Source organism: Perna viridis, chromosome 7 (assembly GCF_037379345.1).
Source record: "Perna viridis isolate PV_CMFRI_1.1 ecotype Kerala chromosome 7, ASM3737934v1, whole genome shotgun sequence".
In the NCBI taxonomy this organism is placed as follows: domain Eukaryota; kingdom Metazoa; phylum Mollusca; class Bivalvia; order Mytilida; family Mytilidae; genus Perna; species Perna viridis.
In genome coordinates this window covers 9,222,883-9,240,517 of record NC_142451.1, presented here as the reverse complement: position 1 = coordinate 9,240,517, position 17,635 = coordinate 9,222,883, and the positions used below count along the sequence as shown (strand labels likewise).

The window sequence follows — 17,635 nt, the reverse complement described above, 5'->3', positions numbered from 1 at the left end:
TTCGCCGTTTTACTGTTAGATGGCTCTTATTTCTATTTATTGGAAAAAAATACAAATTAAAGGTAAACATATGCAATAAATAAACCATCTTTTGGCAATAAAAACTGTTATAATGGAAGTAATAAATTCCTCCGGTTATTGCTTTACATGCTGACAAAATATAGTATAAAATATTTTATGTGAAATTCACTTGATCAGTAACTTGACAGCGAATGTTAATTGCATGAACCACCATTTTTGTCGAGGAGGATATTTTACTGTTATGAGAGGTCGGGAATGTTTTGGACTAGTCCATGTTTCTAAGAATCATGATATTTAACCGAAAGGGGTAATGAAAAAAATGTATTATACATATGACTTACCGTACCAATAACAATTCCAGTGCTCTTGAAGATCCTTGTAATGTTTTTGAAGACCAATATACTCTTGAAGATCCTTGTAATGTTTTTGAAGACCAATATAAATGATCCGTCCTCCCGGTAAGAGCTGAACACCGACCAGATTCTTAACATACTATTTTCATCCGTGATCATAGTAGTATTTTTTTTTCTTCTTCCTTCTCTAGTGTTATATATCAAAATGATTATGTTTTGATGTCATTGTATTTAAACCGTTGACCACTCTACCTATTTTAAGGCATACTTTCGAAACTAACGTGTCGCATAATAGTATTTAAAAAAAAAAACCAACTTTTTACCGTTGCCTCAAATTATTAAAATTCTATTTACTTGATAATTTTAAACATTTCGGCTTTCCGCAAGTTTGTACGTATAATTATTTTGTTCTCTCGGATGCATATAGTTAATGGTAAGGTAATAAAAGTCAGATTAACATGAGATATTGGTAAGGAAATGTAATTGTCATGAATTGCCGGCATTGTTTATGAGTAGTAGCAAAAATGTTCAACGTGAAAATATGCAGAGTGCATAATTGAAATATCTTGACCTTAAATGCTAAGTTCAAATGGATGCATGCGCAATAACTTTTTAGCACCGGATCATTAAACACGGTAAGTTTGGCACCATGTTTTATACATCGAAAGTATTATAAGAGCTGCATATATTGTTGAACATCTATGAAGATAAGTACGCTTATCTCAGCTTCATAAATAATAATGTATGCACTTGAGTATTAGTTTAAAATATATTTTTGTGGCAGGTATATGAACAAGATTTTGGTTACATATTAAATGTACAACGAACAATGGGTGCGAAGAAGTGTTTTTTTTTTTTCAGAAAACCCATTGAGCTCAATTTTCGTAGATTAAATAAAATCACATTATTATAACGCGAAACCTACCCATAAAAACGCGCATTTTTCGCGTAATAAGGCGAATTAGCACGAAACGTTTGGGTCAAATGAAGTCTTTTATATAAAAGATGAATATGGGACAAAAGTAAAACAAAACAGGAAAGAATAGAATAAACAACAAAAAACAGGAGCAACCATCACATTTGGTGTTAGAAGTCGCGACCCCTAAAATACTAACAACAACAAAAAAGTATTATTCGTTTTATAAATGTGAGTACAGGCATAAAATTATTGATTGACATACCCTCACTATCTGAATCAACTAATAGACTGACACTTAATGTTAACAACATTTAGAATAATGGGGCAAAATGTTGTAAATTATAAAGAGGAAATTAAAACCTGGTAATTAGAAATTTTCCGTACAGTAAACGTAAAAAAGGCATAATAATTATTCATAATCGAAGATGACTTTATTTACTTGATCAAAGTACAACATTCACTTTGTTCAGCTATGGTACCCCAAAATCATGTACATAATACAAATATCATTCATTATACTAAATTCTCTCACAGAACTGACACTACATATTTTATGGGTAAGACAGCTGAATTTTTAGTAGAACAAAACAAAAATCGAAGCTTCTTTTCTGCAATGACAAGTAAGCACGGTTAACCTATGTACATTATTTGGACGGAATATGATAAAAGTGTTTACTTTTGAGCATTTAATTGCCGAACTACGTGAATAATTTACAGACTAAAAAATCAAGAAATCGAGTTTATTTATGGTAGCAAGAAAACGTGTTCTCCTGTCCCTAATCGTTGTTTTTAAGGTTACTCTATCTCGTCAGTTTCCCAAGAATCATGGATGCCCATACACAAACAGATGGCTCCAACAATAGCCAGACCAGCAGCCGAAACGACGAACGCGAATGAAAAGTGGAGGTTAGACGTTATCATGTCAACAGATTCAGCACCATAGATAATCACTCCAATCAAAATAAATGTAGCTGCAAAAAAGTAATGAAATATTATACAAAACAAAATTGAAGTAGGCCTATCACGAACCGGTGAGAGATGAATTACTCAAAATATAATTCATATTTAACAATTGTCCTATTCTAAAATGATGATTCAATTTTAAATTTTCGAGTATGATTATATTTACAAACCCTAATATGCACGCACGATCGAATTCGCCATCGCTCTAAGGCACCTACCAGTAATTATCAAGGAAAAAAGGAGGGATGCTGAGCATTGTCTTTAAAATATTATTTTATATCTCAGCGAAAAAAATGTTGTTACTCGGATGTAGACAAAGTAAATATCCTGCTGCTGTTGAAATTAAATCATGAATTATTGCGCATCATTTCGTCTCTAAGACATAAGGATTTATTTGTACTAATTAAAACATTAATTTCTATAAAAATACCATGACATGACAAAACACAGGAAAACACGGCATACGGAATAAGACTGTAAACAGATAAAAAAAATGCTCTCAAGCAGACAAATTAAAACATGCACACTAAAAACCTCTCAGTTTCAGTGCAATTTAAACCCTTATCGTGCATTTTAAAACATCATTAAGTACATTTTTAATGTTTGTACTTCTATTTGAACCTTAATCTACATTAATGAAATCTCTATTAGTATATTTTTCTTGTTCTTGTTGGGTAAATTAGAAAAAAAACTTTTATATTATCTTTCATTAGAAATAGTATAGTTGTATGTTATACTAAAGAACCAATGGCCGCTCAGATATACATTACTACTTACCAGCACTCAACCATTGGCCGCTCAGATATACGTTACTACTCACCAGCACTCAGCAGGAGGACAATGGCCGCTCAGATATACATTACTACACACCAGCACTCAACAGGAGGACAATGGCAGCAGTCCTGAGATATACATTACTACACACCAGCACTCAACAGGAGGACAACGGCAGCAATCCTGAGATATACATTACTACACACCAGCACTCAACAGGAGGACAACGGCAGTAGTCCTGAGATATACATTACTACTTACCAGCACTCAACAGAATGACAATGGCAGCAATTCTGAGATATACATTACTACTTACCAGCACTCAACAGGAGGACAATGGCATCAATCCTGAGATATACATTACTACACACCAGCACTCAGCAGGAGGACAATGGCAGCAATCCTGAGATATACATTACTACTTACCAGCACTCAACAGGAGGACAATGGCAGCAATCCTGAGATATACATTACTACTCACCAGCACTCAGCAGGAGGACAACGGCAGCAGTCCTGAGATATACATTACTACTCACCAGCACTCAACAGGAGGACAATGGCATCAATCCTGAGATATACATTACTACTTACCAGCACTCAACAGGAGGACAATGGCAGCAGTCCTGAGATATACATTACTACTCACCAGCACTCAGCAGGAGGACAATGGCAGCAGTCCTGAGATATACATTACTACTCACCAGCACTCAACAAGAGGACAATGGCATCAATCCTGAGATATACATTACTACTCACCAGCACTCAGCAGTAGGACAATGGCAGCAGTCCTGAGATATACATTACTACTCACCAGCACTCAGCAGGAGGACAATGGCATCAATCCTGAGATATACATTACTACTCACCAGCACTCAACAAGAGGACAATGGCATTAATCCTGAGATATACATTACTACTCACCAGCACTCAACAGGAGGACAATGGCAGCAATCCTGATCTTAGTATAACCTTTACAACATACAATCATCGTGAGGGTCAATACAACTCCAGCCAATAATAGAATCATACCAATTGACTGTAAACCTTGATTTGCTTTAAACCATGCTAGAAAAAATATATTTAAGGGTGCAGTAGGTGTTAGTTTGGGATTGAATTTGTGTATAACGAACCGAATGATAGCGAATTTTTATCGCCAAGTTTTCAGGGGTGGATCCATGATTTCAGATTAGCGGGCGTAAACATAATTTAAGTCCGAATAAAGCGAAGCTATACATGGTTTTTGTATTTTTATTTTTTAGGGAGAATGGGGCGTAGATTTTTTTTTTAAATCAAGATTTCATGCAAAAAATCCCAATTTTGATGGGGAAAGGCGTTAACCTGGTTCAACCCTGTGTATCCGCACCAGGTTCATGAAACACCGGGGGTGTTTTCAGGCACAACCCAAGGCGGCTGTACGTGTGCAGAAATTAGAAAATAGAAATTTATTGTGGTGATCTATAATGGGGGTGAGTGTCAGAAAATTGGATTCACCAGTGTTTTTTTCTTGCCTTGTTATGTGTATTTTCCCCTGACCTATCGAATTGCTAGTGTAAGCCCGCGTCATTGGCAAACAATGCAGTATTACTGCCTTCTTCGTAATTTCACGTACTAATGGTCTGGAAGAATTCCCTTTCCACAACGTTTACTCGCTGTCGGGACAATCAGAACTTCTTTCTCATTACCCAAAAGAACATTAAATTTATAGCGTATCGGAAATGACGAGGTAGTTCAAATTGTTTATCGGGATAAATTGCCTTGTTATGCACATGTACTTACTTTCTGAACTTCCAGTTGGTAAGTTAGTGCATGTTACTACGCCAGCATTGTTGACACACTCTTTCCACAAGCCCGCAAAAGTCATTCCTATTGGAGTAGACATCTTATACCAGTATGGAGTAGCAAAGCCAATAACATCCAATAGGAATGCTAATATAACTAAACACAGGCAGAACCCCGCTCTGGCATAGTGAGTACAGCAACCTGACCAACATGTCATGTTTTTCTCGACTGTTTCCGTAGATATTGGATTCAATGAAGTGGTCTTCGCTGCTGACGGAGGTCTAGCTGTTTGCGAGTCGTAGTTGAAGATCCGTACTGTAGGCATTTGCGCAGATTTTCTGGAAGCTGGCTTTATATTATCACCAAACCACTCCTCTTTAGTACGCGCAATGCAAATTTTAACCGTCTCTGGTTCATACGTTGGTTTAATATTTACAGAAATGTTCTAAGGGATACTGTCACTTCGAGTTAATGTATGAATAAAAACATAAATTGTGCAATTTATCTATGCTTAATAGCCATCAAATTTCTGTTATTTTGCACATATTTTAATTATTTATTTACATACTTTTCTGATCGATTTTGCTTGTAGCATTTCTTCCTCATATGAGAAATGCAAGAATTGTCTTATATGGTCTTAGAATCGGTACCTCTGTAAAGTGTCAACCCACTCTTGTGTTTTTTTTTTTTGTTTTTTTTTTTTTGTTTTTGTTTTTGTTTTTTTTATCATTCTATATTTGAAAGTCACCCATATGAAATACTGACTTATTATCCATTGTCATGAATTAAAGAGCTGTGTTTTTTTTTCCTTTTTAATAGTTCTAACTATTGTTGCAGAATTCATAAAAATATGTAAGTACAATTTAAAAAAAAATGTAACTATCATCACTTCATCTGCTAACTTTCTGGTAATATGGTTAATTACAAATTAATTTAAAAGTACATAGAGTTTCACAAACTCTTACAGTTGTGGTATTTTTCGACAGTTGAAGTTTTTCCCTTGTTGAGATCTTTCTACTCTGTACATTTTCATTGAGGTATTATTTTTGTGTAGTTTTTGTAAGCTTTTACCTAAGAGCTAATAATCTTGATCTTGTTCTTTAGGACATAATGGCGAAAGGAATATCCATTGATATTGATCCAGAAACAATCATAACTTCAAAGACAATCTTTTTTGCATACCTTGATTCCAAACATTGGTGGGGTCGAGGGTGTACGAAGTATCTTTATTCACATCATTCTACAACAGCTAACATACTCTCAGGTGTGGATCGTATTTTTCAGGTTAGGGACGTATACAAAGTTCAAATTTTATTAGATTCATACAAGTGTGGACACAGACTACGCACGTGTTAATAAATATCCATTAAGATGTGTTACTAAACAAACATCTAAATGGGGAACAAATTCCACTATGGATTGCCATAAGACAAGTCATATACATATTACAATGTTTCTTCCTTGAAAGTGTACTTGCGTGGATGCATTAAGGATTGACCATTTCACTTTATACAGGTTAGCTTGATAAAAATCTGGACTCTCAGTTTTTTTTTAGATTAACAGAAACCTACAGTGTGGTATCCGTCAGTTACATGGATGGCCTTTATTTTAAAATGGTAGGGGCCATAAACTCAAAATCAAATAAGAGCATTACTTTAATAGTAAGTAAAATCATATCAAAATTTCATAACAATTGATCAACCATAACTATAAAGTCATCGCATGAAAACATTTTCAATTCCCTAAAAAGCCTGTCAATTACTCTTCCTCAGGACCAAGTTGGTAGTGTGTGATTTGCTAAGAATTTACATCTATAAGGTCTTTGCTTTTACATTAGTCCTAGTTAAACTGTTCTCTAGCAAAAGAGAATAAAACTGCATTATGGAATCAAATTCCCACTTACAGTCATGTACTCATCAGATAACATTCGAAATTCTTATGAAACAAAATTACAATACCGGTACATGAAGGACGTTAATACTAAATCCATCGATACTGACTCACAGTTAACACTTTAAAATCAATATTTTAACTAAATTTTGTATCACACAATTTTAATCAACTTCTAAATAGTTATATACATTTGTAGCCTGAAAAATGTTTCCTAGGACAAAAACTGTATACTATAGTACTTGTTTTGCAGCTGTATAAAATATATCCAGAGGCACTGCCAGTATCGTTTGGTTTCAGAACCAACGTAACATGTATGTACATTCAGTATTTCAAAACACTGTCATTGACTTTCTTTAGAATCTCTATTTCATTAAATCCTGTTAATCTTCACAATTTAATAATACTTACTTATTTTTACGTGTGTAGTTTTGATACTAAACAAAACCTTCATCCTTTTAACAGAAAAGCGATTCATCAATATATGTCTATCTGCAAATATAAGAAAAGAAAAAAAGAGTAGACATCTATATTTAAGTAGTACTCCAGCTAAGAATCATGCAAAACGTGATTAATGGGTAAAAAGTTTACATATTTTTATTTTTGATATTTTGTTTGAATAGCCATAGTAAACAGAAATTTACATTCAGTTCTTCATATGAGATAAAAATCATATAGAATGCACTGTAGATTTCAAAATTAAGGGAGGTAATTCTGTAAGTGACTCTCATCTCAAATACAATAGAATCTATTAAATTTCAGTGTTGATTATCTCCTAATAGCGGCAGATTTGAATGAATAATTACATATTTCATAGTATAGACCCATAAAACAACTTAATTACAAAAATGAAAATATGTAGCCTTTTTGGCGTGTCTCACATTTTTCAGATTTTGCATGATTCTTTCAAAGACTGTTACTTAATACTTTACAATAATAATAATAATAATAAATTTAATATACATGTAGTTGTATATCAATGCCCGCATTTGTTGATTGAGTGCAACAGTAAATCTAACTGTGCAATTAAAAATTATTGTCTATTGAATATTCTTAGGAAAACGTCATCTGACATCACTCTGACTATACAACATTTTTAAAGAACATTGCATGTGCATGTATTTTAGCTTGCATACACATGTGTACAATATCATAATAAAATGAGCTCAGACCACCGCCATTAAAATAAAAAAAAATATCTCAAGCGCCGAATCCCAAATGAGATTTGGCCGTGGACTAAGTCTAAAATTATTACCATGTAGTTGTTTAGTCTTTGCATACTTGGTTTTCATTGTATTCTGAGTTTGGTGTCACTATAATGACTTATTTCATTTCAAAAGTTTTAAATAAAAATAAACCCCTACCTACCGACCCTACAAAATTTCAGAATGGTGATCGGAAACATAATATTTTTTTTCGGCCTTAGAGATTTCTCATAAATTGACTGGCATTCATCAGTAAGTTCACTTACCTATTTGTCTTACATGCAATTGAAACTTGATTTTATCCCAAAAAGTATTTTGATGGGTCAAAGATTCACAACTGTACAGTATAAGCGTGCAGATCACAATTTGGATCATTGGATCACGGATCGACATTAAGTCACCTATTAATGCATTTAAAGAATTTCAGAATAAATGAAATCACATGACTACTATAATTTCCCCTGAATACACAATGACCCACATTCACGGTATGACTGTACTCGTGGTCTGCGTAAACGCTTCGATGCTTTTCATCATCCGTGAGAGACCCAAAATGATAGCGAAGGACGTTAAGAAACCCCTCAGTCCGTCATGAATAACAAATACCACATGTATACAAAAAAATGTTTGAGTGCAAACCGGGTCTGACAGTATTGAGTATACATTGTATATGTTAGCACGAAAACAAAAACAAAAATTAAACCAAATATAGGAATTGTAAGCTGATGGTCATATCGTTCAAATTATTGGCTAAAACTGTGTTACGGAAATTTTTTTGGTGGATTTTAGTGGTTTATATCCACAAAGACAGTCGAATTGTCAACTCAGTTATCTGCAATGATGCCCTAGCTTTATAATGTGTAACGGATATACGGAAAGTGCTAGCGTTTTCAACTTTATTGTTTTAGTGTTATTTAATCAATGGACCGCTATGGACACAATAACAATTCAACCATATATGATTCAAAAAATATACCATATTTTACATTAAAAATATGCGCAATTGTGTACATGAGTATGTTTATCAAGTATGATGTGTTAGGCTATAGATAATGTAATAGCATGAATTCGCTTGGGGTGATGTGCATTTGAATTGTGTACTAATAAAGGATGATTGAACCATATTAATAAAATTTCCCTGTACCTTATGCAAACAAACAAGTAATCTGTTGCAAAAGTCGTCAAGGGTAGATACTTAACGGTTTAAGGGCCATATTATGATAAAAAAAATTAGACATCAACTTTGAGTGCAATTCAAATAATACACTGATATCTATATGCTACACCTAATCATGAATCAATATAATATCAAGAATCATCATCATCATCATCATGCTTGTATGAAGAGTGATTTTATCGTTATTCAGTTTTGAACAATTAAATAAAAAAATGAGTTTTATTGTTTATTTCATTACTAGAGGCCCATCTTAAGCATAATCTATCTCGCCGAAGAGTTCCCTGATATCTTTCAGTTTCCATTTCCACTCTGAATTGATTTGCAGAAATTCTTAGCTTGGTTAGGTTTTTCCTACATTAGAGAAAGACATTTTTCCATCCCAATTTTGTTTTTAAATTTAAAATATGTAGAAAGTTCCCCATCTAAATGTAGTTGTTCATATTTTTTGTCACCAATTAGTTTTGCTTCCCAGGGGTTCCTGAATCTACAGTTACCATTGAATGTAATGGGAAAAGTTGTAGGAACTTAGAAAAAAAAATCGCTTTATCTTTTTGTGACAGAAAGTACAGCTTATTAATTGCTATGACTTTCATTCTCTTTAAAACCCTTTATCATGAATATTTTAAAAATAAAATAAGCTATTTAATTTTGGTGTCTTTTATACTTTGAAGTTGACCACTCTTATAAAAACAGAAAGTAAAGGAAATTAATGGAACAGACGCATCAGAGGTCAACTAAAAAACATAGCACGCACGACCCGAACCCAAAAAATCTCTTAATTGATATTGAAAATAGTTCGTTTAATATACTTTCCAAAGCTGTAATTAAAAACATTTTAAAATTTCTAATTTTTGTGTCTTTTTTTGATTGAAAAAATGTTATTTTGTCGTTGTTTTTTTTTTTTTTTTACTGAAGTCCAGTTTTATGGCTTATCTTTTCACATATGTTCAGGATAAACGATGTCAGCGGGAATATATGTGTGTTAATAAACTTATCTTTATTGCAATGGACTATATAAACAACGTACACTGTAAATGTTCGAAGCAATGTTACAGTAGTATATTACAATGTGGTGGAAAAATCAGATTAGAAGAAGTAAAAAAAGGGGGCATTAAGTTTTGCATCCAGATTTTTTAAAAAGGACCGTTCACCCAATATATATACTTCCAGTTTTTCTATGCAATACAATTTCATTTTTTCCTTTTTTTTTAATTATAGTTTATAATTTGGTTTCGAATTGGATTTTCGCTTGTTTGTGTAAGTTTTTTTTCAGGATCTAACCTGCTTAACCTCAATTCCGTTGTATTTCAGCAGATAATTACATCTAGAGTAGCATCAGGGGATTTATTATCTAATATTTGTTAATTTTTTCCAACATTCTGCTCGATACTAATAAATCATTCCAACAAAATTGGATGGCCCGGGGGTGAGGATATATATAACCTGGTATAGTTGTATTCAATTGTACAGTAGATAATTAGTGGTTATCTGAATTAAAGGTTAGAAGTTGTTTTTAATGGTTTCGATCCCCGGATCAGCAACAGGGCTTTGTCATGAGTTTGTACGTTGCCCGAATTGTATATGGTATCGAAAAAGACAGTTTAAGACTCGTTGTCGCATGCAGTAATTTTCAAAAGTAAATGTGTACTAGTATTTAACAGAAAAATGAGATGGCATGAATTGAAACTTTTTATGAAATTAAAACCCTGTAACGAAGCCTCCAGGGATATATTTTTATATTCAATAACAAATGTACAGCAATTTATGTAAATTCAAATGCCGATCACAAATTGATTACTTAAATCCAGACGCGTATAAAACGATAATCTTCACAGTTTTCCAATGTATACAATGTTCTTCATATGAAATATTACTAAGGTTACTTAAAAAAGTATAGGTTATGAATTAGACCCCGACATGATCATTTCTAACGATTTTTTACCATTTCTGACTTTGGTGGTTATGCCATGTTGGCTTTAAAGATGAAGACAGAGTTCTGTCATGTCTTCTAAATTTACATCTTGTTTATTCCTGCGGTTTTCTATATCGATATCTTCAATTTCGTCCGTTATTTTTTCATCTTTGCAGCTCGAGCCTCTCGAATAGGTTCATTCCACCATTCCGCCTTTTTTTCATAGTTTCGTCTACTTCTGTCTATGTTATCACTGAATCCGTACTCTAGCCGTTTTCGTGCCAACAAGCAGCATACAGGCGAATCCCATTTGTTACGTTTCTTCTGGTGAAGATGCTTTACTACGTCATTGGTTTTCTCGACGGCCTGTCCGGGAAAAGGCTTTAATGATCCATGCTTTTCGATAAAGTACGGCACATGGTAAACTAAGCAGTGCATAGGTGTAACATTGTTAGGTACGTATTCCAATCTCTTTGAATTTTTACCAATCGACAAGGAAGTTTTAACCCACTCCCGACATTTGTTGAATACACGTTCCGCACTCCATTCACAATCATTGACCAATGCTCGGTAAACTGACAGAAATTTTTTCCACAATGTAACGACTTGTTCTTTCGTGTCGGAATGAATGGCATCAGAATCCATCAATTAAAACGGGCAAATTTGTCAATAACTTGAGATTGTCTTTGCCAGAAAGACTTGTCCATTCAATTTCACCTGCTTTGTTTTTCCATGTTGCGAATTTTATACCACAGTTTTTAATTAAGATAGTCAATTTTTCAATACTATCAAACTTACAGCTTTCACCTTCGCGAAATCATGGAGAGCTTTTGTGTCATTAATGAGATTTCGTAGCATAACATCTGTAATTATCGGCATTAAATGGAGTTTATATACCCCGTAATTTTCAATAGGTAAATCCAAAAGGGGACAGAGTTTGCTTCCGAATACGACTTTCCCAGACTTCAAAATTGCATTTTTCTTTATTTCATCTATCGATGGCCCGAAATTTTCCGAACTGTAGTATTGTCGTGGTTTACTCATGTCAGCTGGAGAAACTTTACACCAATTTACATTTACCATAGCCCCTGGAACGTTTCCTGGTAAACGCTCAATTTCCATAGACTTGTTCAAATCGTCGCGACTTTGTAGCAAGTTCGTGGTACGCTGCACCACTTATACAGAATTTGTCCATAATTAACACTAATTTTCTTATTTTCTCCTTAGCCTCATCCAGACTTGAATAGTTAGCATTTTCTGTCAAAGTGCAAGGAAAGTATATTTCCATTTTAATTTTTTAATCTGAGATCTACCGGTTTAAATCCAAAAGATTCCAAAAACCACAAGGCTCTTTCTGATTCGTTTTTCAGTAATTTAAGTGTCCGAAATTTTGTTTTTGGTTGCATTTGGTTTACATCAAAACATTGTTGATTCATTTTCGGTAGTTTACTTTCTAAACATTTGATTCGATCTAACAAATATGTGTGGTGTCTTTCAATGTCATTATCTCTAAATTCTGATCGCTAGTAACAGTGGCAACATCATCATAAGTCTGCAGCTTTTCATACAAGTCTTGACACTTTTTTTCTCGATTTCAACATTTTTTCTCGCTAACTGTACTAAGAATAAAGTTTTGTTCCTTAACATTGTATAGTTCTGTTCTAAATATTGCATATGTAGTTGATTTACACAAGTATCGAAGCCTGCTATCTCCTTTTAACGTCTTTACAAAGTTTCATATACAACTTTTCACCAGGAATTCTCTTGTATATATCAACTGATAAAGAGTTATTTTTTTGAATTCTGTTAGTGAAAGTATTAAAAGTGCCCCAAATTTTACTCCATGAAGTAAAATTGATTTCACCGTATGATCAAATGCATGTAGAGAAATTTAGGATCAGGATTCAGTGAAATAAAATCTTTACAACGTTTAAAATAAGCTTTGAGACCCATTCTGAGCATAGGAAAAAGAACCGATGAGCAAAAGTTTATGCACCTAAATACAATTAATGTTTAATGTGTCTACCTGCCTTGTTGAATATCAATATTTTGGATTTACACAATGTATTTAGATTTATTGTCAAGACACCAATATTTAGAATTTTTTCCAACATGTTCAGTTTATCTTGGAGTCCAGATACTGATGATGATAATAAAACTACATCATCTGTGTACATGAGGCAATATGTAAGACGAGAATTTCGTAGAGTTTGATTTTTTTTTCACTCTACACGTTGACTTACTCCCAAATAGTCAGAGTGTGAAAACGCTCTCGGATACACGTGGGGTCTGGGAGTTGGCCAGAGCGTCAACAGAGCATCCCTGCCGGTATTAGGACATACTCTGACTGAGTTCTTCGGTCAGGTATCCGGAAGGCTGGGCTGCGCGAACTCCTACTACACTCCTTGAGACGTTGAAGTTTCCTGCATGCACGATACCCAAACGCACGCTAACCGCTCACCAAACGCACGATAAACGAACGCTCCCAGCGTGCATTTAAACGCAAGGATAGTCAAGACCGTATAATCCACCAATTGGGTCAGAATTGGACCTGAAGTACTTTAAATACATTTGTAGATCAGTAATGAATATCTTGAATGAATTATAGCTTAGATTAACGCCCTGTTCAACTCCAAGGTTATTTGGGGGAAAATCAGTACATGTATTTTGTGTAATAATTACACGATATTACTAATAGTATACATATTATTCATAATATTGTAAAAAAATAATATTGTTATCTTATTGTATAGAATTAAAGGCCGAGCGAAGCTAGCCAAGACAATTTGTAAATAATCAAGATTTCATGCAATCCCCCACTTACAGGAGACATGACACAAAACTTTTATTTTTTTAAACGTTTATATTTATAAAAAAAACTAAAGTATGTTTAGACACGAGTATAACAAAGTTATAATAAAGTTAGAATGATTCATTTGTGTTATCAATATGCATAAATGAAAACAGGAAGTAACACCCACTTACCATATATGGAAATGCTACGTCATTGGTTCTCAATCTCCATTTGGGTGCATTGAAAATGTATACACGTGCCCGATAAAAAATAAAAAAATCTTTAAAAATAGCTTATATTATAATGCAGAGTGATCCAATCAGGGGCGGATTCAGGCGGGGGCGTGGCGAGCGTGCTCCCCTTAAAATTTGCAATGCATGGGTTGTCAGAGGTAGATTTAAGCGGTTTTAGGTTGAAACTTTAATTTCTCGCTAATTTTACCATAAAAGATATCTATATATTGCACTCACTCTAACAGAATATTTCAAAAATTTAACCTACACCCCGCGTGGCAAATACACAACTACTTTGCACACTACTTTTAGGACTTGAACAGGAGGGTGCAAATAAAATAGTGACACTCTGTGTGTCGTTCTTCCGTTGCCGCTGGGTTGTATCAATTAACATGCCTGGTAGACTTAATTATGGCCAAGAGAAAGCGAGGGCGACTTCTTTTATCTTACATTGGTTCGGCGCTTCGTGACACAGGTGTATGACTTCGATAATTGAAATATAATTGCATTTCTTTTGTCTTACGAATGTTGAAATAAAACAATTTATCTGTAGAATTTGACACAATACACAATTTAGAATAGGCGACCCTATGTAAGTTTAAGGGAGCATTTCTGGTACGAACAATATTTTTTTCGGTCAATTAAAATATTTAATTTTAGCCAAAAAGATTTAGAACACGAGGAAGTTTCAGCACGAAACCTTTATGGGTTCTCAAATAAAACTATCAAAAACCAATAAAAAATAAACATGTTCGTATTATCTTATAGCTTTACTTGCGGGATACAGGTACACTTGTCTGGAGTAACGTTCCGTAAAATGGGATGAAATCCATATTTTCATTGAAGATCGAGATCGGATCAGTTTAAATTTTAGGATGTGAATTTAATTTACTTTATGTAAAAAGTTCAATCGAACATGACAGAACATAATAAAATATTTCGATGTAACCTTCGAAAAGAGGTGGTGTCGTCTCTCTGTGGATTCTAGTCTTCACATTATTGTATGTAATTACTAAATATTTCTGTCATTGCTTTTCATTCACTCCTCGAAGTGTTTAAATTGGTATACAACGGGAAGTATACATTAGCTGGCATGGCAAACCAAAAATTTCAATATTTCCACTCTCATGTAAAAAGTGCAGAAGCCCCACGTAACCAACGACGTAGCACGGTCACGTGACCACATGGCTAATTTAAATTCATATGGTTTAAGTCATCTTAATTTTGAATCAATTTATCTTCAATTCAACTACGTCAGTGACTACAAGGGGCGTTTTTATGATACATATTAGGGGTAATAAATCAGATAAACCAAAAATTGAAGAACATAATTTATTGTGTCATGTTTCATTTAATGCAATGAGTTAGATATACTTTATATATTACATGTTACAATTCTATTTATATATGTGTACTTTTAAGAGACGATGTTTTGTAGGTTTTTTCGATGTGTATTGAGCAGATTTATACTTAATTGATTTTGTTTTACTATAAACAAGAGAAAAGATAATTATATAAATGAAGTAGTTACGTTCTTTTATGATCAAATGTCATTTTTACTCGGACGTCATGTGACTTCTGAGTCACAAAACCATCTAATGTGAATCAAAAGGACTTCTGGTTGATAACCGCCTTAAAAGTACTTCCAACGCGAACGAGATCTTGCGGATGAATATTAAAATGTATCAAATTGATTATTTCGTATCAAAACATTGCCCGATTTTTACACTATACGATTGTAATATTTTACATGATTGATTGTCAAATGAAAATTCAAAATACAAATATAGAAGTTTGAATTATATTTTATTAATGCCTTTGATATCCATATATGGATTCCACGTTTTCATTTCATTTTTTTCAATTTATTGTTAAATTGAAGAAAAAAATCAAAACCATTAATGAACTCGATAACTGTGCCATTACCATCAACAAGTGCATGAATAACAATAAATTGAAAATGAACAGTGCAAAAACTGAATTTATACTCTTTGGTAGCCATGCCCAGCTTGCAAAATGTACCAGCACAGAAATCAATATTTGTGACGATATTATTAAATCAAACTATTGTATAAGGTACCCAGGTGCTTTTCTAGACGAGTCTTTAACGTTTAAAGAACATATAAAAAAGAAATGCAAAACTGCTATGCTCAATTATTTTAAGATCAAAAGCATTCGGAAGTATTTATGTAAAGAAGCTACTGAGACTCTTGTGTTATCTTTGTTAGTATCACATCTTGATTATTGTAATGTAATTTTGTATGGTATTGCTCAAAACGAGCCATCTAAACTCCAGCGAATTCAAATATGTGTGCCAAACTTGTACTAAAGCATAGAAAATATGACTGTTCAAAAGAAGCGTTGTTTGAATTACACTGGCTGCCAATTAAAGCGCGAATAAGCTTTAAAATATTAACATACATGTACAACTGTTCAGTGGGTAAGGCACCACAATATTTGACTGATCTTTTGTCACGTAAAGAGTCTAAACGAATTTTGAGATCATCTGTTTCCACTGAAAGTTACTTTGTAATTCCTTTTAATAGAAAGAAAACATTTTCTGGTAGAAGTTTCAGCACTGTAGGTCCAAAACTATGGAATGAGTTACCTTTAAACTTAAGAAATTGTGAATCTTCGGATATTTTCAAAAGTCAACTTAAATCATTGTATTTTGCAGACTATTTTTCACTGTTTTAAATTTTGTATATTATATTGTGTACATACTGTATTGTATCATATTTATACTATATATATATATATATATATATATATTTCTTAAATTGTAAAACGTCATGAAATATAATGTATTTTATATGTAGCAATAGGCGTTTAATCAAGTAATAAAGTTTCAAAGAAAACAAAATTTGAATTGAAATTTTGAATCATCAGTATTGTGTGGATGTGAGGTTCTAGTAATGGTGGAAGCGTTGATCCCGTTGAGAACAAATTAACATCAGCGGATTATAAAGTTTTTTTAAAATGCCTATGAATATCTCATGACTTTCGAGGTTCAACGCCATCAGCGCTTTGATGGATATACATGTATTATAATCGAAGAAATTCAATTCCGGCAATCAGTCACTTGTACCCATGGGATCAGTGCATACATATATTATCCAGAAATTTCGTTTGATCCTGAAGTTTTATTGTGTTCTCAACTTTGTGTTTCAAATCAGACGTTAAAAACTTAACGAAGGTTAAATGCATAATTTTTTTCTTAAATTTCATATGTTAAATATTTGTCTTATTTTAGTCGACGGCTGGGTCCTAGTCAAGATTAAGGAAACCATTTACATTTAGATAAAAAGCATAAACTAGCAGATGCGCAACTGCAGCATCATTCCTTGAATGGTTAATAAAAATCATCAAACTGGTATCCTTTGCATTAATTGCATTAATCTGAGTCAATAACAAATTGCCTGGCTTATTGAGATTAGATCTTCTAGCAGTTCTATTCACCAAGTCCATTCTTCTCCCTGTTCAGATAAACTTTTAGGTTTCAAACATATTTCAGCTTTCATGATTGTGATAGAATTATTTATAGGGACCCAAAGATTCTGAAAATGTTCTGTATGTGCCATGTGTGCCGGCGTTAACTGAACAAAATATTCCACT

General features: G+C 33.4%; 1 protein-coding gene and 1 pseudogene across 1 annotated transcript; both read right to left on the bottom strand.

Annotated features, from left to right (window-relative positions):
- Positions 1 to 1,702: 1,702 nt before the first annotated feature.
- Positions 1,703 to 5,149, bottom strand: LOC148611228 (uncharacterized). The gene is made up of 3 exons (XM_088591535.1): positions 4,807 to 5,149; positions 3,952 to 4,095; positions 1,703 to 2,264 (listed from the first exon to the last, which is right to left on the bottom strand). Exons 1-3 carry the CDS (start codon positions 5,132 to 5,134, stop codon positions 2,089 to 2,091), a joined length of 648 nt encoding a protein of 215 aa, XP_088447661.1. The 5' UTR covers positions 5,135 to 5,149; the 3' UTR covers positions 1,703 to 2,088.
- A 6,000-nt stretch (positions 5,150 to 11,149) lies between these two features.
- Positions 11,150 to 12,115, bottom strand: LOC148611227 (uncharacterized; annotated as a pseudogene).
- Between the last annotated feature and the right edge of the window lie 5,520 nt (positions 12,116 to 17,635).